The sequence below is a fragment of the Odocoileus virginianus genome, chromosome 5 (assembly GCF_023699985.2).
Source record: "Odocoileus virginianus isolate 20LAN1187 ecotype Illinois chromosome 5, Ovbor_1.2, whole genome shotgun sequence".
NCBI classification, from domain to species: Eukaryota; Metazoa; Chordata; class Mammalia; order Artiodactyla; family Cervidae; genus Odocoileus; species Odocoileus virginianus.
Window position 1 is genome coordinate 32,210,987 of NC_069678.1, and position 21,745 is coordinate 32,232,731.

Genomic DNA, 21,745 nt, shown 5'->3' on the forward strand with positions numbered 1-21,745 from the left:
TCTAGATGGCTCAGAGGTTAAAGCATCTGCCTCCAATCCAGGAGACCTGGGTTCGATCCCTGGGTCGGGAAGATCCCCTGGAGAAGGAAATGGTAACCCACTCCAGTATTCTTGCCTGGGGAATCCCATGGACGGAGGAGCCTGGTAGGCTACAGTCCTCGGGGTCCAAAAGAGTCGGACATGACTGAGTGACTTCATTCATTCATTCATTCAAATAAATTTAAAAGAACTTCTTTAATAAGCATAAAACCAAAATTCTAAATGATAAGGAATATGTCATAGTTCAAGAAGTTTTCCTTCTTAGTGCAATACTCTTTCTTCTAATTATAATCAGTTCTGAGTTATTCAAATTTTTTCAGCTGTTTTCCTATAAAGTATTATCAATTCATACTCTGTCTGAAGTAAAAGACCAAAATGCTCCAGTTTTGATGAAGAAATCTAATCTTTATTTCTATGATGTTAGCACAATATACTCACACAATAGCTCTGATCTGTACTTAACAAAATACATTATAGCACTTTACAAACTTTATCAGTTTGGAAAACATTGCATAACATTTTATTAAACACAATACTTTATATATATCATATATATCTTCATAATTTTATTTACTTTAAAAAGATAATTAACTCTCTTTATTCAATACTTGGTTTTATCAATAAAGCACAGCCTAACAAAGGAAGAAGTGCTCTCATTAGCAAATAAGATAAATAGAACACTAAGAAGAGATACCACCTGTTAGTTTCATTTGTTTTAAATTAAGGTACCAGTGGAATGTAAACAAATAATTCTTTGTAACTTTTGTTTACAAAAGATGTGTTATCAAATACACATGCAGAGGTCTGAGTTCTAGCGACTATCATTATATATTTCCTTAACAATGTGGTACAATTTAAGTCATTAAAAACTGTAGCCTTTGGCACTTTGAGTAGAAAAAGAATATATCAATATTCATGTAAAGAAAAAAAAACTTCAATGACTAGAGAAGTACTTTAAAATCTTTTGTTAAGAAATAGGAAAGATTAGGAAATATCATACTGCACCTGAAATGCTGCAGCTTTTTTTTTCTTCAGAGCACTAAAACCAATCCACCTTTCTCTCTATAAATTGGCAAAAGCCAGTAGGAGTGTCATAATGGTGGTGGTGGTGAGAAGTGGGGAAGGCAACATTTTACTCCCACTCCCCTCTCTGAGAAGGAAATTGCCAGAAGGGATATAGTTGAATCTGTATTTTATTGCCAGAGTTTTCAATTCTGCTGGTTTCAGCTAAATCCCTAATGCCGTAGAAGGTTGGTTACTCTAGAAAGCTCTGCCCTTTTCCAGTAGAAGTTGATTAAGAATGTGGTCTACTCATCTCTAAACAAGTACTTCTGTTCTCAGTGAAAATTGAACTGAGATCAGATTAACCAGCATTGTTGTTACCTTTTGTCCCCGTGGCAATTATGAGATGTACATCAGAATTCTTAAGAAATGGTGTAAAAAGGTTAAATGCAAAATTACAAGAACCAAATATTTCTTCATACTTAAAATTTTAAGTTGGAAAAACACCTCAAAATGTTTTGCTTTTACTTTCTTCTTACTGGCAATATTGGTTTCCATTGATTTAAGTTGAAGGCTTCATTCAGGATAGGTAGCGATTTGTACATTGAGCACAAAAACTGTGCCTATTTTGAAGAAATACATTCTTAATGTATACTCTGAGATATTTTTACTTATCAATTTTCATTTTTTTTTGTCAGATTCATCCTGTTAGTATACAAATAACAAAATATTTTAGAGAAGATGGTAAAACCCAACCACTGTGACTCTAATTAACTGGTTATCAGGATATCAAAAAATGTTAATAATCTGGAACAAAATGAAAATTTTGGATTACTTAAATTAGAAATTTAAGCCAGCTGGCCGGAAACATCTAAGGTTAACATATGATCAACACTGCTGGCAGTCTAACCCACAGTGTCAAGTTTTGGTTCATATTTCTTGTTTATAAATTCACAGCAGTATATTTTACTCAAGGAATATCAACTGTTATTTTTGCGTTAAAAACAGAACATACCTATAATAAAAAAATTTAAATCAATAAATAAAGGAGAAGCCATAAAATGCAAAATATGATCACATCAATTTCAAAAACTCTTAAAATAATATCTTTAAATTATGTACATTTACTCACTAAAAACAGATTTTTCATTAGCAGTAACTTGAAATAAAAAGTAAGCAGCAAAAAGCTATGCAGAAAAGTACTGGTTATTCCCTTTCACTGAAAATATCCTTATAAATTTTTGTTGTTGAAGAAAGCAAAATTTTGAAGAAATGCACAAAACCTTTTCATTTTTTGACTGTGACAGAGCCACCACAGAGAAGCTGCAGGGTGTCCTATTCTAACACAAAGAAGCCAACATCTTCTTAATAACAGTAGCATTTCTTTGACAAGGAATTGCACACCACTATTTCACAGCTAAATAGAAATTGAGAGTTTACACCATATATGTACTATAATAATCAGCACCACCCATACTGAGCTTTTGGTGCAGATTCTGCAAAATGAATATATAATACTGCATGGCCTCTGCTGTAGGGAAAACGTGTGTTCTGGATTCCCACAGCTAATTATAAAGAAAGAACCCTAAAGTTGGCACATTCAGGAAGTACAATAGTATACACTGAAGGAAACCGCTTTGTTTTGATACTGCCTTCTGCAGCCGTTTTGCGTTTGAAGGTAAGTCTTAGGAAGAGCCTTCACATTATCACACGAGTTAGGTTCTTGCATTGTGCTTTTCCCTTCCCTTGATGTGAAGCCTGCAAGTTTGAGTCGGATAGTTCTCGAGTGTCAGTGAGTCGTGGGCTGATGATGGATAATCTAGTTTGGTGAGAAGGTTCCCAATTCGCTGGAACAGAGCACTGGTAGAAACAACACGTGGTCTCTTGGGGTGACCCAAGTGATTTGAATGACCATCACTCAATCCTTATAAGCCCGTGTGGGGGAGGTTCCTTTGTAGAAGATATTCCTCGTGTTTTCGGGGCTGTTGCTCCTTTCGGGGATTAAAATGATGTTGCCCTTTCTCCGCAGGGTGGAGTCGCGGGAGGAAGAAATGGACAGAGTCTCTGAACCAATTTCGCTGCCCTCTACCGGGGTGACGCGGATGGTGGTGATTCCGTGGTGGTGATGCTCACTGTTGTCAATGTTGCTTCTCTTTCGATCTCCGGAACCAAAACTGTCTTTGAGGGACTCACAGCTTTCTGAGTCCCTGTTGAGATCGTTGAGCTCGTACGTTTGGCGAAGGCTGCCCTTTTCAGGGGCTTTCCATTTCCAGGAGCCACTGCCTTCGCCTTCGGTGGACGGGATCTGTATGATGGGCCTGTTGTTCTCCGGGTGGGCCTCGACCCTCACGATCCCACTGGGTTCGTGGTCTGTCAGGGTTTTGTAGCGGATGGAGCCGGTGCAGGAGACCGTGCTGCCTTCAGTGTTCTTGGGGCTGCTTTGGAGGACACCCTGTTGCTTGGACATGGCTATGACCTGCATGATGCGAGGCTGGCTGTTGCTTCTGTTGCAAGCCACGGTCTTCTCCGCGGCTTTCAGCCACTTGGCCCGGGCAGAGCTGCTTTTGGGGGAGGTGCTTATGTTTTCCTGCGTCTCTTCAGGGATGTGTACCAACTGTGAGGACCCGGGGCGGGATTGAATGGATACTCTTGGTCCCCCAGGCATGCTATTATTACACCCAGGGACGGTGCCAGGCTGGATCTTGAGGTACTGATTGCTGCTGGGAGCGTGGTGGTCTCCATTGACCCCCACCCTGGACGGCTCCGAGCTTGATCTCATTTCAATGGATCTGGGTGGTGACTGTCCCGGCTCGGTCTCTATAACCTGCAGAGACAGCTTCCTGCTTTCATTCTTATTCTTCCACTGGGTGAGGAGCTGCTTGGATCTAGCAGAATCCATCGAGGCATGAATGGTGGCGTTTCTTCTCACAGGGTCTTCCACGGATGGGGTGTTGGCTCTAGGCAAGGTATTGCTGAAGGTAACCATGTTCTCCTTCCCCATGGGGCTCCGTGGAGTGATGATTTCTACATCTGCATTTGCCCTTTTGAGGTTGGTCAAGGAGCTAGCATCTCTATGGTTTCGGTTAAGGATGCCTTCAGTGTGAGCAATTCCGTCAGTGCTGCTACCATTTTTAGCAGATAAAACTCGGCTGGGGTCTTGATTGAGGTCTGTCAGAGATCTGAGGGCTTCTCTGTGCTGAAACACACTCTCTTCACTAGGCAGAAAATTCCCCACAGCATACAGACCCTAGTGTTGGGAGAAACAATAAACATCAGGCACTAGGAGACATGGTTACTGACAGTTTGCGTTGGAGGATGTAGTGAGGCACATAAAGATGTGTTCTCTATACACCACTGACTAACACAAATAACCAAAACTAAAAGTACAATTACTCAGGAAATAGTTGTAAGTTACACCATCAGCCACAGAACTAACACTTCAGAACTATAAAGTCCATTATTTTTCGTTATTAGTTGGATTTTCTCTCCTTTCTCCACCCCACCGAATGTTTTGGATAATCTTATCCTCTGTTTTGAGAAAATAAGTCAGACAATGAGAGAAATAAGGGCATTCTTCTGTTTCTCTTTTTAAAATTTATATTTCAATTAGATGAAAATTGCTTTACACTGTTGTGTTGGTCTCTGCCATGCAACAACGTGAATCAACCATCTTCTGTTTTTTCAAAGCAATTCATTTTTCTGGATTTATGAACTGCTTGTTGAGTGACAACTCAGATGGCTTAACTGATGGATTTTACCTTCCATTTTCAATCATACCTCCTGATGGCATGATTGAAATCATACCATTCAATCATACCTGCATGTGGAAATGGAGAACAACAAATCATTCATAAAATATGACATAGGTTTTGTAGTGAGGTCAGAGACACACGTCTCAGCTGACATGGAGCTCAGCCCTATGTGTGGAGCATTTTACAGAGTGTTCTGGGAAAAGAGGTCAGAAACTGTCCCTATATTTGGTTCTAAGTTCTTTTCCAACTAAAACCTGATCTTATTTGATCAACTCAGCATTATTACACTAAACTTGAGCTGAATTTTATTTAATCTTGTCTTCATACTCAGGTGATCAAATTTTTTTTTTATTTGGGGGATAAAAATCTGATAAAGGCTAAAGATCAGATTCAGAATTTTTAAACTTTTGACATGTAGAAGATCTAATCCCTGCTGAATTTTCAGTTTTTGAGATGCTTAGTTTAGAGATAAGAGCCAGAAGCAGATAATTATTTGTGTGTTAATCTCAACAGAAGAGAGCCACTGTCTAATTTTCAGATCAAACCAAAGGAATTCCACGGATGTGATATTTTGTAGAGTGCCTAACAATGAACAAGGGCATAAGTTTAGAATGGATAAATTAATAATTTTAGGACAGAGTGTAAATAGGAGCAGAATAAAGCCAGGCTTCTCCCTGTCCAAGTATTTTAATTCCTGGCTAAAATCTTCTTCTAAATAATACCTATCTATGCTCTCACTACAAAAGTTTTCAGGATAAACAGTCTCTACCTCTGTTCCATTAATAATTGTATTTAAATTCATAAGTCCAGGACCATCTTCCACAAGACTGTACATCAGTTCAGTTCAGTTAGTTGCTCAATCATGTCTGACTCTTTGCGACCCCATGGACTGCAGCATGCCAGGCCTCCCTGTTTATCACCAACTCACGGAGTTTACTCAAACTCATGTCCATCGAGTCAGTGATGCCATCCAACCATCTCATCCTCTGTCATCCCCTTCTCCTCCTGCCTTCAATCTTTTCCAACATCAGAGTCTTTTCCAATTAGTCAGTCCTTCACATATGGTGGCCAAAGAATTGGAGTTTCAGCTTCAACATCAGTCTTCCAGTGAACACTCAGGACTAATTTCCTGTAGGATGGACTGGTTGTATCTCCTTGCTGTCCAAGGGACTCTCAAGAATCTTCTCTAACACCACAGTTAAAAGCATTGATTCTTCGATGCTAAGCTTTCTTTATAGTCCAACTCTCACATCCATACATGACCACTGGAAAAACCACAGCCTTGACTAGATGGACCTTCGTTGGCAAAGTAATATCTCTGCTTTTTAATATGCTGTCTAGGTTGGTCATAACTTTTCTTCCAAGGAGCATGCATCTTTTAATTTCATGGCTGTAGTCACCATCTGCAGTGATTTTGGAGCCCCCCAAAATAAGGTCTGTCAACTGTCTCCACTGTTTCCCCATCTATTTGCCATGAAGTGATGGGACCAGATGCCATGATCTTAGTTTTCAGAATGTTGAGCTTTAAGCCAACTTTTTCACTCTCCTCCTTCACTTTCATCAAGAGGGTTTTTAGTTCCTCTTCACCTTTTGCCATAAGGGTGGTATCATCTGCATATCTGAGGTTATTGATATTTCTACCGGCAATCTTGATTACAGCTTGTGCTTCACCCAGCCTGGCATTTCTTATGATATGCTCTGCATGTAAGTTAAATAAGCAGGGTGATAATATACAGTTTTGACATACTCTTTTTCCTATTTGGAACCAGTCTGTTGGTCCATGTGCGGTTCTAACTTTTGTTTCCTGACCTGCATACAGATTTCTCAAGAGTCAGGTCCAGTGGTCTGGTATTCTCATCTCTTTCAGAACTTTCCACAATTTATTGTCATCCACACAGATGAAGACTTTGGCATAATCAATAAAGCAGAAATAGATGTTTTTCTGGAACTCTCTTGCTTTATTGATGATCCAGCAGATGGTGGCAATTTGATCTCTGGTTCCTCTGCCTTTTCTAAATCTAGCTTGAACATCTGGAAGTTCATGGTTCACATATTGCTGAAGCCTAACTTGGAGAGTTTTGAGCATTGCTTTACTAACGTGTGAGATGAGTGCAACTGTGTGGTAGCTTGAGCATTCTTTGGGGTTGCCATTCTTTGGGATTGGAATGAAAACTGACATTTTCCAGTCCTATGGCCACTGCTGAGTTTTCCAAGTTTGCTGGCATATTGAATGCAGCACCTTTCACAGCATCATCTTTTAGGATTTCAAATAGCTCAACTGGAATTCCATCACCTCCACTAGCTTTGTTCATAATGATGCTTTCTAAGGCCCACTTGACTTCACATTCTAGGATATCTGGCTCTAGGTGGGTGATTACACCATCATGGTTATCTGGGTCATTAAGATCTTTTTTGTACAGTTCTTCTGTGTATTCTTGCCACCTCTTTAATATCTTCTGCTTCTGTTAGGTCCCTACCATTTCTGTCCTTTATCGAGCCCATCTTTGCATGAAATGTTCCCTTGGTATCTCTAATTTTCTTGAAGAGATCTCTAGTCTTTCCCATTCTAGTGCTTTCCTCTATTGCTTTGCATTGATCACTGAGGAAGGCTTTCTTATCTCTCCTTGCTATTCTTTGGAACTCTGCATTTGAATGGGTATATCTTTCCTTTTCTCCTTTGCTTTTCACTTCTTTTCTTTTCACAGCTATGACCTCTACCTACATTGTTCAAAATTCAGTGCCCAGAACTCGGCTTAATAGTCGTTTGATCCCTTGTTATGATATGAGGCAAATAGTTATCATCCTCATTTTATAGATGAAGAATCAGGCTTCTGAATGGGTACAAAATTGGCCAAATAGCAGAAGAACTGAGATTCGAGCCCAAACCCTTGGACTCCAAGACACTCTGAAAAGCAGACATGTACAAAAGCAATGCATGAACTGGAGAGTGACAGTTCTCAGTTTTATGCTGTAACACTTGTTGCCAATGAAACCCCCGGGACAATCCAGGCTTATGCACAGTTTCTGGCACACCAATTTTCATTTGATGGCTTTCTCCTTCACTGAAGAAAGTATGAGTAGAAAGTATGAGATCTGAAGTGACAATGCTGACTATGCCACTAGTATATAAAAATGAAAAAATAAATCATTGCTCACTTTAGCACATTTCCTGTTTTTTAAGCATTTTTTTTATTAATGCTTTTCACAAGTATTCCAAGATCACAAGATTTAGAACTGCTCCAACAGACAGTTAAGTTTTATTTCTCTGTAGATCCTCTTAGTTTCTTTCATTATTGCCTTTTCCTCTGCATGCCACTTGCATATTGGTGATTTCCTGGCTCCTTTTATTCTCAGGATTTCTTAGTGATTTCTTTATTCTTAGTGATTTCCAAATCTATCTTCCACCAGTTATTGCTCCTTTAAGCTCCAGACCCAACTATTCAACTGCCTGTTGATCTTTAAATTGAGCTTGTACACATCCATTCAGTCAGCTAATGAAAACACCATCTGCCAGTCTTCCAAACTAGAATCCTGGCCATTATCTCTCATTCCTTCTGTTCCCTCCAACAAAGACTTGATCATTCATATTTCCATCTTTTTGCATATGTAATTTCTTCAGCTTGAATGCCCTCCTCTTTTCTTTACCCTAAGAAACTCTCATGTTTTAAAAACATGAGTATAATTCTATGAAGCCTTCCTTGTCTTCCTTAGGCAGTTTGCTATCCTCAAAGTACTTTGTTTATACCCTAGTTTGTCATTTAACATATCATAACCATTTATACTTTTCTTAATCTTTGCACTGTAAACTCATAAATGATATATCTTATTTATCAGTGCTGTGATGCTCAGTATAGTATCTGGCACAGATCAGATTTTGAATAAATGTAAAGGTAATGAATGCATGAATGAAATGGACAATTTCAGTTCCCTTATCCTGAAGATATTTCCCTTAAAGGAAGATCAGGTTTGGAAATGAAGGTTGCTAAAGAATCCAATGGGACTTCTCAGGTGGCACAGTGGTAAAGAATCCACCTGCTAATGCAAGTGGCAAGAGACGTGGATTCAGTTCCTGGGTTGGGAAGATCCCCTGGAGAAGGAAATGGCAACTGAAGCCAGTATTCTTGCCTAAGAAATCCCATGGACAGAGGAGCCTAGCGGGCTACAGTTCACAGGGTCGCAAAGAGTCAGACATGACTGAGCACACACACACCAAGAATTAAATGCTAGCTGAATTATAGTTATATCCAGGTGCCACATTTGTGTTATTGGGCAAAGTATATAATTTTTCCAATAAACTTCTACTCTCTTTAACTTACTTTCCTCATCTATAAAATTATACTAGTAATAGCAGTCCTTGACTTTTTTTGGTGGGAGAGTGATAAGGGAAAATGTGATCATCTTTCTAAAATCCCCTTTTCTGGCCCAAGGTATGAGCTTAATAAATTATTTTACTGAAAGTAGAATATTTGTTTTGGCTTAGAATGGAGAAGGAGTCAGGAATTTTCTCATAAACTATATTGGAAGTAAATTATTACAGTGCAAGACATTTTGTGCATATTTTCCTTTTTAAACTGTGCTTTGTTGAATAATAGTAAATTATTTACCAAGTACAGAGCAATTCCTCCTCCTATTAAAAAGCCACAGTAGACATCAACTGGGTGATTCTTATACTGAGTTATCCGAGTTAGCCCACAGATGATTCCACAGATGATAAAGGTGAAGACCAAGAGAGGTTTCAGAAGCTTAGAGGAATCCGTTAGTGTGGAATTGAAGTACATCTTTAAAAAAGGAAAGAACTGGGGTAAGTATGTTTAAAAGGTCATTTTTTTTCTATTCAATTATAATCAAATAAAAAGGTAAGCTCAAATCTCTGATACACTTGATGTCAATTTTACTATTTCTTTCCCCCTGCTATGGCTAATTTCTGTACCTGAAAAAAAAGGAATGTCTGACAAAATTCATCAAATAAATAACAGACCTCTTATGTGATTACACAAAAGTTTGGAAAAAAATTAAAGCAGTAGAATTAGCCAGATAACTGGTTAATCTCCATGTTACTTGTCACTTAATTTCAATCCATTTTTTCACATAAAATCTAATAAACTATTATATTAATAAGACATAGTGGCAATTCATTGCAGAGCATTCATCAACTTCCACTCACTTAGAATTTGCTGTTACATAATGATTGAAACGAAAGTGTGTGCTGTGTACGTATATACTTAACACAATTCTTTCAGTTTTACAGTTTTTAACATTCATGTAGTTCACAATACTCTCTCATGAAGTATAATATCACATTAAGGAGATACAAGGCTAAATGAATATTATGACTCTGTCAAAAATTACCTTACTATTATATTGTTTACAGTAGCATCTAAATTCTATTTTTTATGCCATTATACTCTTCTGTTATTACCCAGCTATAATATAATCTAATTAGAGTTTGGAGACAACACTTATTTCTCTGATTTTCTCTAGGACACAGTTTGATGAAAAAGACCCAGTTACTTACCGAAACATACACAGCTGCAAAGGCAGCGAGGGTCGCATGTTGAGAAGGGAATGATTTTCTGCCAAAGGAAGAAGTCAAATTATGCCTTCTACTTCTGACATGCTGCTAACAATTATCACAAGAACACTCAGTGGTTAAAATGTTCAATTAAAAAGCCACAAGGTAATAAGCAATAACTTTAATTTCTGTTTGGTTTTCTGGAGAAAGATCTGAGTGATAAAATAAACACTGTTAATCACCATTAGTATTAAAGAAGAGTAGTGATATACTTTCCAATATAAAGTGTTAGCTTTCTAAGGGATCACTCCTTTACACCATTGGAATGCTGGTTGAAAGTGGAAATAGAGTGGAAAGCATTATAACTGTTTATTGGTATTATAATTATGTCAGGTTAAAGTAAAAGCCTATAAAACCTAAGATTTTAATGCCTTTAAACTTTCTCTATGCTCCTAAATATATGGTTTCATTTACATAAATATTTAAAAGAATAATTATTTTCTCGCAGTAGTGGGTCTAGAAGTGTTTTTTACACTTTAGAAAGCATAGGGAAAAAATATCTAATTTTAGCAAAATGTTTCTCTATCCCACTTTAAAATGACTATTATCTCAAGAATCACAAAGTATATTGTTTTGTTAAATAAGAAGCAAGGTGGGAGAGGTAGAACAGAGGATTGTGAAAGATAGAAGGAGAACAGAGAACTTTTAATGAATAAAAAATGGGAAAAAAATTTGGTTTTATTAATGACCTACTAATTATTTGGTACCCAATAAAAAGGACTACTATTCAACACAGACATGATAATATAGAAAAACTGAGAAAGAATACAGAATATGGGTCTTAAATGTAAGTTCAAAATTAATTGAATTGAATGGACCATATGTATATAATTATATAATATCAGGTTCTGATTCTTCAAGTGTATTTAACTTATTTTTGACTCTTAAATCAATCTTTGGGAACTGACTGAATGAAAAATAAAATTCTTATATCAGTCTTTTGCTGCCTTCACCTTTCTGTAATTTATTTCTTATGGACTTCTCTTGCCATCTAAGTTTCTTTCTTTTTTTTTTATTGATTGAAAACAGTTTAATGCCTTGGTAGTTTCTTGAGCTTTTCAGTTTTTATTTTCTGAAATGCAAGGTCAGGACCTGTACAGACTTTCTGGGTTTATTCAAAGAAGACACATGCAATCCTAGATGCTATTTCTTTTAAAACTCTATCAAAAGGAAAGTTCATATGATTTCTTTTTTAATAAAATATGTAATGGAGCTGGAAATATCATATATAGTCTTCTACTTAAATCACTACATGACACATACTGATTATAAGCCATGACTAACTAAAAACATCTAAAATAAACCAATTTGGGATAACCCAAACCCATAATTCAATCCCTGGGTTGGGAAGATCCCCTGGAAAAGGAAATGGCAACCCACTCCAGTACTTTTGCCTAGAAAATTCCATGAATGGAGGAGGCTGGTGGGCTACAGTCCATGAGGTCGCAAAGAGTTGGACACAACTGAGCAACTTCACTTTCTTTCTTTCTAAACCCATAATTAGTATAGAGGCGATCATAGAACATGACTGGGGTTTGGTGATATGAAGATGAGCAGAATGAATATGGGGCTGAAGTTTGAGAGAGAGGAGTTGGAATGAGCCACCAATGGGTTTCTACGTATCATCCCTAAAGAGATCACTGAATTGAAAAGAAAAATACAATCCAAGTCATTGTGATTGAAAAGTGTATGCCTATGATGATACCCCAAGCTATTAATGAACAATGAAGACACCAACATGGAAGTATTCATAATCTCCATTTCTAACCTGCCACTGTTGATAACTGTAAGGTCTGATCCTGAGCAAATATCTTCTACAATGTAGGAATTCTCTTTGCAAGACACATTCAGAGAGGTATAGTTTGGCTTGCACACAGTCAGAAAGTACGGTGCCTGGTAGCCTGTGGAGAGCTGGATGATGTCTGTGATAAGAGCTGTAGAGCAGAGTCCAAAGACATGAACGCCTAGGAGGAAAAGGAAAGAACCTGTTACCCAGCTAGCTCTTGATGCCAAGGTGGTGCCATCGTCAATCTTGCATATTACACATTAACATGACAACCTTGACGTCTACTGTGATCATTTTCTCTGGGTTTATTTCAGGAAGATAGTAAAGACAATTTCTAAACTTCCAAACAGATGCTGAAGGCAATGAGTATCTCCAAAGTCATCATCTGAAGGATTTTTGTCTGGTTATATCAGGCCAACTCTCAATACTATCAACTGTAGGTCACTTGACAGATACCTGGAACATGTTAAGGTGACAACTGTGTGATTTGAAAAGGATTCAATACAGGGAATGAAGCAAAATTCAAAATCACTGTAAACTGCTGAGCAGAATTGTGCTTCCAGGGCTCTCTCCCTGGTAGCTCCTCACCCCAGCCACAGTAGGCAAACCCTACGGGATTGGTTCCTGGTTTGACTACCTACAGATGATGAGCATACCAGGAATGCTAATTAAAACAGAGAAAACAGCAAGCCAGCCCTATGGTGGAAACAATAATCATACAAGTACCAGGCTGTGGGAGGCTTCCTTCATTTTGGAATGCAGAAATGACATTCTTAAATCTCTTGATTAAATTCTTTCTTTTCTCTTCTGGGACCAGTTTGAAACCATAAACTGACAAATCTTGTACATTCGAACTCCATTCTTGCTTTGGGTTCCTTGCCTGGTCTTATCTTTGGGAGTCTAGCCCACCTGCTCCCTCTACACCCTGGAGTCATTCTGACATGAGAGTCTGGATTCTGATTCATGATTTGCTCATGAATCACTGTGACAGGCAGCCAGGTAACCCGACAGTGTTCTCCTCCTGGCCTGGCCCCTTTTGCATTTTTCTTCTCTGCTTGTTGTCACCTAACAATCACTCTCCCAGTTCTTTCTTCACCCACTTATCTCAGATTCGTGACCCTGGACCTTTATTTCTACATTCTAACTCCTAGCAGCATGTAAGATCTTGGGGAGGAGTATGGGTAAGTGAGGAAACCTCCCCATCTCTAGGTCCCCAGGGCATGGGCGTGGTTGGCTCTGGGACTGGGTTCCCCAGGATAAGGTGGCGCATCCTCAGAGTCATGAGGTTTTTCAGAGAGGTTTGAGCCCCTTTGCCACAGCATTGTGTTACATTAGGAAAACTTCCCCTGAGATCAGCTAGATGTCCTGAAGTTTTAATCCTTGGTCTTAGCTCATGATCCTAGTAAGGGGATTATTCTTGCTGTACGGTCTTTGTGGAGCAAAAATGTGTCTTTTTTTAGTGGGGCAGAGTCTAGGGTATGATTTAGACCAGATTTTTTTTTCTCCAGTGGAAGAGATGATGGTACTTAATTTTCTATTAGGTATTAAATGAAGCTACCTATTCCTTTGAACTGAGAGGTTACAGGTGAAAATAACTTTTTATTGATTTACTGGGAATGATTTAAAACATTCATAGTGGTGTGATGTACTATGGCTTGACTTTTCAATTCAGTTAAAAAGAAAGGTCTGTGACTCAAATAATATTAAGATAGTCACACGCTAATCAGAAGAGATGAAGGTTTAGATGCTGATTTGACTCTGATACAGGCCTATGGATTTTCTGCAGGTCTCAGAAAAATAGGAGGTAGAGTTAGATGATATAACCAAGGAAAAACAGACTTGATGCTGTGCTGCTTGGTGACATTTCCACAGACAGTAACTTCTGGATGAAAACACCGCAGGACAATTGAAATGGAATCACTGATGCGGCTAACGTAATTTCTGAAGGGTTATCCATTTATATTGGTCTGCTGATATTTATTCTCCACTTTAAAAAATGAACCCAGAACCAAGAAACCATTTTAAAGTAAATTCATGATTCTACCAGAGCTAAGACAAAAATAAACTGAAATGCATGGCATGCTGGCTCTCAAAACAAGGACTATAACTATAAATAACACATCGTGGATACAAAACTTAAATTAGGGTATTTTTAACAGTTTTTATTTAATTTTTTTGTATAATGTAAAATTATCATGTACCTGACATTATACATCTAAATTACAGCTTTAAAGACAATGTCTGTAATTAAATAAAACATTTCTATTTGAAAAACATTTTCTTTCTTTGTGGTTTCCCACACCTACCAACGAATCTGACGGCTCTTCTAAGGAAAGAGTTGAAGTTGCAGCCTCCAGCGTTAATGTTGGGCTCCAGGCCAACCCCATTCCTTCTTTTGGACAGACAACAATAGAGGATTCCTTCCCCTACCATAATCTGCAAAGACAAGAGGGTGTTCAAATGGATTCCATGGGTGCAGATGAGTTATATGTTATCTCTTATGTACATACGCTCAGTTGCTCATTTGTGTCTGACTCCTTTCAGACCCCATGTACCGTAGCCCGCTAGACTCCTCTGTCCATGGGATTTTCCAGGCAAGAATACTGGAGTGAGTTGCCATTTCCTCCTATGGGGAAGTTCTCTCTTCACATGCCATCAATTAAATTAAGTAAAGATGTACCTTTTTCAGGCATTTTAGAGATGGGAGGATTTCTCCTGAGTATTTGCGGAAGCAGTGAGAAGTCATCAGGGCATTGTAACTAGCGCTGTTAGATCTTCTGTGCCCCTACATACTGGTCAAAATTGTGATAGCATCCTGGCATTGCAATGTGGTTGCAGCACCCAGACTTTGGCCCTATTCCCAACAATACCCAGTGTTACCGAGCTGATTAATCACATGGAGACTGATTCTGCTCTGACACTTAGAATCTTGATATTTTATCCTTAAAACCATGAAAACAAGGAGAGAAAAAAATAAGTACCAAAGTTAGAATCAGGAATATTTTATTAGCATATTATTTCAATAAAATAATTTGGGATTGGGCAGAAGGATCACCCATGTAAAGCAGACATGAAAGTAGAAAGGTTCAATCTAAAGCAGAGCTATCTGCTAAAATTTTCTGTGATGATGGACATATTTTCTGCTTTGTCCAATATCATAGCCACTATTGAGCACTTGAAATAGCACTGTTGGCTATTGAGCACTTGACATTTTTTTTCCTACTGAAGTTGAGGAGTTGAAGTTTTAACTTCATTTTATTGTACTTAATTATTTAAAATGTAAATCAATCAGATTTAAAATGTAATAGCCACATGTGGCTAGTAACTATCTTATTGGAGAATGTAGATTATAAGAGAATCTATCTAGGTAAGCAGTAACATTTGGGTGAAAATGCTCCAACTGAAATAGAATTTGATGTGATTAATTTCTGAAGAGTTGTCCATTCATACTGAGTAATGCTGAGTAATGGTGGTTTGGCAGTAAAGAATCCTCCTGCAATGCAGGAAACTGCCTACAATGTAAGAGACATGGGTTCAATCCTGGGTAGGGAAGGTCCCCTGGAGAAGGAAATGGCAACCCACTCCAGATGCCTGGGAAATCCCACGGACAAAGGAGTCTGGTGGGCTGTAGTTCATGGGTCCAAGAATCGCACAACTTAGCAACTATACCACCACCACTACCAGTGAGTAATACGTCTTAAGAATGAAATATTTAGAAAATGTGTTTTCAGTAAACAGAGGACCATACTTATGATAAGGAACAGCATACATGTTGGATTCTAAGACACAGGACATCAGTGAAAACTCAATACATTTAGGCATCATTTCCTTTAAGAACTTTCCCTTGAAATCCCTTACTATATCTTAAATTGAATTATGCCCCCTTCCATGTGGCTCCGTTAGTATCTTGTCCTCTCTAGCACAGCTTGATTATTTCTCACTTGACTGTGACCCTCTGCAGAAAAACCATCTTTTTTGTTTTACCTTTTATTCTCACTATCTAGCAGAGTGCCCTGCATTGTGGGGTTTGCTTTTGTTACTTTCACTGTGGGATTCTCACTGGCTAATTACCTTGGGCATTTGGGCTGGTAGTTATTAAGAAAAGCAAGACTTGAAATAATGTGGTTTTTTAATGCAAAAAAAAATCAAATATTTGGGGTTACTGTGCCTCAGAAATTATTGTGAAATTAGAATCAGTATGGCTAAAAATGTGGAACTGAGAAACTGGGAACAGGCAGTCCCTTAGATATAAGTGATCATGTCACTTTAAAGATTATCACCGTGACTGGGAACTGAAATATACTTTCCAAGGGAAAGTTCCCAGTTCTAAACACCTACTTAACATTTATATTATAAAGTACTTAAATTTATGATTTTTAAAACTCATGACTAAGTCTATGACCTTATGCTTCAAATGTTCTGTCAGATATATTTAGTTCCATATGGTGTGTGTACAATTATAAAGAACCTTTACTTGTATAAAAATAATTTTCTTAATAAAACTCTACCAATAACCTTACAAGAGTGAAAATCTTGTGGCATACACTGATAAACTCCTTTATGGATAATTATACAAATAATCAGAAGGAATTTTTTTCAAATCATTGAATATGAAGTTAATTATACTTTTTGAAAAATATCATAATACATTATCTCTTCAAGTTAGACATAGAAACACAAAAGATTCTATAATATTCTGCACAGATAGATGTGACATGCTGCACCATGCAAGTAGAATAATATCATGGTTATCCCAAATTCATCATTTCAAGAAAATTAACCACTCATTTCTGAAATGTGTCCTGAAATACATTGAGAGACTCATTTCATTTTCATTCCTTTAATAATAATTCTGTGAATAATTTTGTTTCTTTTTAATTATACATGTAAATAGTGATTCACATATTATCCATGAATGCTAAAATATGCAAGAATTTATTTGTTTAGTGTCATTAGGGAAATGCTTCTTGTCATATAACACAGCAGTCATTATCTCAAGTGACCTTGAAATTTCAAGAGTTTTCATTTATTTGCTTAATAAGCTCAAAACTCATATGTCAGGAGAGTGCTTTCACACCCTGGTTTGATTATGGATGGAGGTTTCTTGTCAGTATTTTGACATCATCCAACCCTCCCACTCTCTAAGGAGCACATTAATTTTCTCTTCACACTACTATTCATTTAACCTTGACCTACATGTCACTGTATGCATTTTCAAAATGATTTAATTTGCTTTAAAGATAGAATTCTCCTCAGGGAAAGGATAGATGTTTCCTGATGTATCTTCAAATATGCCTGCTTGTCTCTCCATTCTGAATGACACGTTGTTGTGATGCAATATGGTTTCAAGGATTAGGTGTTGACAACAAAATTATTTGTTGCTGTTGTTATTTGGAAATAGAAAACAGTATATGACAAGTATCTTCTCACAATATTCTGTTTATGCCATACACAATCTTGAAAAGAAACAACACCAATTTGTGCATGTCAGATATCATGGACAGGTTTTTGAAAGAGATTATAAACTGACTGTTTCAGGGGAGATGCAGAGAGGAAATATATTGCTTATTATTATATGGACACTGCCCTTGGAAAAGCCACCTAAAGGAGACTGTATGCTCTGTTAAAGCTAAGGTTACCTCCCAGAAACAATAATAAATTTCAATACAATTCCTCTATAAAACTGGATATACTTACCCTTTAATCTTATGCAGTAACATTTTATTTCCAGGGAAGAGAACATACACATGTTTTCTATTCATATAGATTTCAGAAAGATTTATGATAAGCCTCAATATTCTGTGCTATTTTCCCTGAGAATCTCCAAAGGACTAAACAAAATGCTTGTTTCCTTATAACTGGTGGGAGGGGGGACTGGGATGGGGAATACATGTAAATCCATGGCTAATTCATTTCAATGTATGACAAAAACTACTGTAATGATGTAAAGTAATTAGCCTCCAACTAATAAAAATAAATGGAAAAAAAAATAAAATAAAAAAGCCTACAATACAAAAAATAAATAAATAAAATGATCATTTCTTCCATTTCCTCTAAAAAAAAAAAAAGTAAGTTAGAGGTTAATGTTGAAGATGAAAATTTAAGGACAGTTTCAAAAAATAAGAATATACATTTCACAGACGTGAAAGAAGTTTTATAATTTCTTGTGTAACAATACAAAGGCAGGTAATCTTTAAAATACCTTTCAAAGCATCAAAAAAAAATCTGAGGGGCTTCCTTGGTGGTCCAGTGGTGATGAGTCCACCTTGAAATTCAGGGGACTCTGGTTTGATCCCTGGTCCAGGAAGATCCTACATGCTAGGAAGCAACTAAGCCCATGTACCACGACTCCTGAAGTCCATGCGCTTCAGAGCCTGTGCTCTGCGATAAGAGAAACCACAAGGAGCCCACGTCCCACAGTGGAGAGTAGCCCCCGCTTCCTCCGACTAGAGAAAGCCAGCACACAGCAACAAAGACCAAGAGCAGCCAAAAATAACTAACAAATTAAAAAAATTGTAACCCTGAGAAGCAAACATTAAATGATTTATATGTAAATGCCTGTATAAAAAATCAGTTGATCTTCCTTCTGTAAAGAATATAAACTTCCTTTTGTAAAGAATTATAAGCTTCCTTTTAAAGAATAACTACCCATGTGAGGCCTTTTGTTTTGCTTTGCCTTCTCTTCATATGAATGGGTGAAAATGAGAAGCCCCTCTCCTTACACAAATGGACTATGAAAGTGATTTTCAAAGGAAGAATTCATCCTGCCTCTCTGTCTCCCCCACCATTCCATTTTGGAACAGATTAATACTGCCAAAAAGAAAAAAAGAAAATGGTATCCTTGAAAGTCGGGAATTAGAGTCTGTTATTTTCACTTTCAGGAGGAGTGGGGAAAGAAGTTGGAGCAGTAACATATGCAGTAAGTTTAGAGACAGAATCATGGTTCTGGCACAGCAGTCCCCAGCGTTTTTGGCACCACAGATTGGTTTTGTGGAAGACAATTTTTCCACAGATGGGGGTGGGAGGGATGGTTCCAAGACGATTCAAGCACATTACATTTATTGTGCACTTTATTTCCATTATTGTTACATTGTGATATATAATGAAGTAATTACATACCTAATCATAATATAGAATCAGTGGGGACCCTGAGCTTGTTTTCCTGCAACTAGGTTTGGGGGTGATGAGAGACAGTGGCAGCCACTCCCACCCAGCTTGCCTAACCACCTCAGCTCCACCTCAGAGCATCAGGCGTTAGATTCTCATAAGAAGTGAGCAACCTAGATCCCTCACATGCACAGTTCACAGTAGGGTTCATACTCCTATGAGAACCTAATGCTGCCAATGATCTGACAGGAGGTGAAGCTCAGGGGGTGATGTGAGTGATGGGGAGTAGCTGTAAATACAGATGAAGCTTCGCTTGGTTCCTAATGGGCCATGAACTGGTACTGGTCCATGGCCCTGGGATTGGTGACCCCTATTCTAAGACTATACTGACATACAGACACTATAGAACCAATATTTTGGAAAAAGGCTTTAAAACAAGGGAAAATGAAATTAGAAATTTAGACAAGATGTATGTTTAGAGAGTAAGGCGTAAAAGACAGTTATTTGATGTCCATGAAGTCAGGATTTGTTTTACCATCAAATTGTTTACTCAAAATCCATGAAGGAAGTGTGGAAGAAAAGAATCACTGACATCCTGGAATATCCTGAATGATAAGGGGAAGATCAAGGACCCAGCAGTGTCAATATTTCCCTAGTTTGCCTCTCCTCCCATAAAGAGGTATGCAACAGCTTATGGAGGCCCAGTGGCAATCCGGGAATTCAGGCAGTCTCTGCCGAAGGAGTTGGCACCAGCTTCCCCAGGTCAACTTGGTAGAGGTAGTCATGGCAAACTTGTTCTTTCACTTCTCAAGGCTCAAGAAAGAAAGTGTTGACTCAGAATCCCCCAAAAGGCATCCTTAATTGCATATTGAGAATTTATTACTGGAAATGAGGGAGTTAGAAAAGCGGGAACACAATAATGAGGCCAAGGTCATTGGCCCCAGGACCTGTAACAATGTCAGCAAACGGATCAGTGTGAAATAAATGGTGCTAGCAGGAAAAGCCACAATTAGATGTGTTCTCCTAGCCACTTAGTCTAAGACCCAGGGAAGAAAGACTTCTGGGTATATAAAAAAGAAATTATGTAATTGATGAAATATCATCTTGGTCTCTTCAGCAGCATCACAAGCATTTGTATTTAATAACTATATTTCAAAATAGTAATTACAATAAATTTCTGCATTATATTCCAATTAGGAGAAACGCTTTCTGGTCTACCAGATTTAAAACATGTATGCTTTTTGCTTTTGTCAAATAACTGGATGATAATAGATTTTTTGGTAAGTCATTAGAGAAACGGCCAGAAAATACTGTTACTCTGAACAATAGCAAAAGTGAAGTTACTCAGTCGTGTCTGACTTTGTGACTCCATGGACTGTAGCCTACCAGGCTCCTTGTCCATGGGATTTTCCCGGTAAGAGTATTGGATTAGGTTGCCCTCTCCTTCTCCAGGGGATCTTCTCAACCCAGGGATCAAACCTGGGTCTCCCGTATTGCAGGCAGACGCTTTACCATCTGAGCCACCAAGGAAGCCCACTCTGAACAATATTGCAAATAAAGGCACATTGTGCTTTTAGTCAGAGTCTCAGCTACTTTCAAGTACATCATTAACAGTTCCAATCACCCTGGAGTTACTGAAGTTCAGACAACTCATTTTTTAAAACTTACAAAGTGTTTTGAGACCTAAAGGTCTCAAAATTCATCTTTTAAGTATGATGAAGTTCTAGGAAAAATTAAGTTTCAGTTTTATCTTCTGATAATATTTCATGTAATTTATAGTGTAAATAGAATGTTGTTGTTTAATGTGGGGAAATTAAAAAAGAAACAAATCCAAGGGTATACAAAAGGTCAACGCAGAGACTTTTCTAAAACTGCTGCCATATACTGAACAAGAATAGACCAGTTCTTTAGGGGATCCTATAAAAACTCCATTCAAATACAGCTTTTTATTTGATGAGCACTTCCTCTGACATTCATTAGCATGATAAAAGTAAAGTAAGAGTTCCTACTGTTATAAATAAATATTATTAACCCTAAAATATGATTCTTGTCCTTTGGGTAGGTTTTGGGGGCAAAAGAGATGCTATAAAGACTATGCTGGTGTTACTTATTAATAAATTTATTGAAAAATATGTAATTCCCAATTTATATGTTAGTAAACTAAAAACAACTACATTTCTAATTCAATTTCAATAGGTTAGATCATTTCTTTAGGCTACACATTTTAAAATCCAAATGCTTATTCTGAATCTAAAGTATTTTATTTTGTGAGCGGTAGGAATGTGAGTTGTACCCTCTTTTCTGTACAGTTGTGCATGCTCAGTGCTAAGAATCAATAAAAAGTGCTAATCTGCTAAAATTGATAGCAAAATGCACTTTGGAGAACAAAGTCTGTTGGCTATAGAATTTTTTGTTTCTTTCCCACAGTTTCTAAGACTTGCGATATGGTATGAATGCATGCTGCTGCTGCTGCTAAGTCACTTCTGT

General features: G+C 37.6%; 1 protein-coding gene across 2 annotated transcripts in view; it reads right to left on the reverse strand.

Annotated features, from left to right (window-relative positions):
- Positions 1 to 423: 423 nt before the first annotated feature.
- PLPPR4 (phospholipid phosphatase related 4) overlaps positions 424 to 21,745 on the reverse strand; it is a 50,603-nt gene continuing 29,281 nt past the window's right edge. For both annotated transcript variants that reach the window (XM_020911954.2, XM_020911953.2), the window contains exons 3-7: positions 14,458 to 14,587; positions 12,134 to 12,329; positions 10,309 to 10,366; positions 9,398 to 9,571; positions 424 to 4,288 (exon numbers count right to left, since the gene is read on the reverse strand). In XM_020911954.2, the coding sequence (XP_020767613.1) occupies positions 2,960 to 4,288; positions 9,398 to 9,571; positions 10,309 to 10,366; positions 12,134 to 12,329; positions 14,458 to 14,587 (1,887 nt within the window). In that variant the 3' untranslated portion in view covers positions 424 to 2,959. The remainder of the gene's footprint in view (positions 4,289 to 9,397; positions 9,572 to 10,308; positions 10,367 to 12,133; positions 12,330 to 14,457; positions 14,588 to 21,745) is intronic.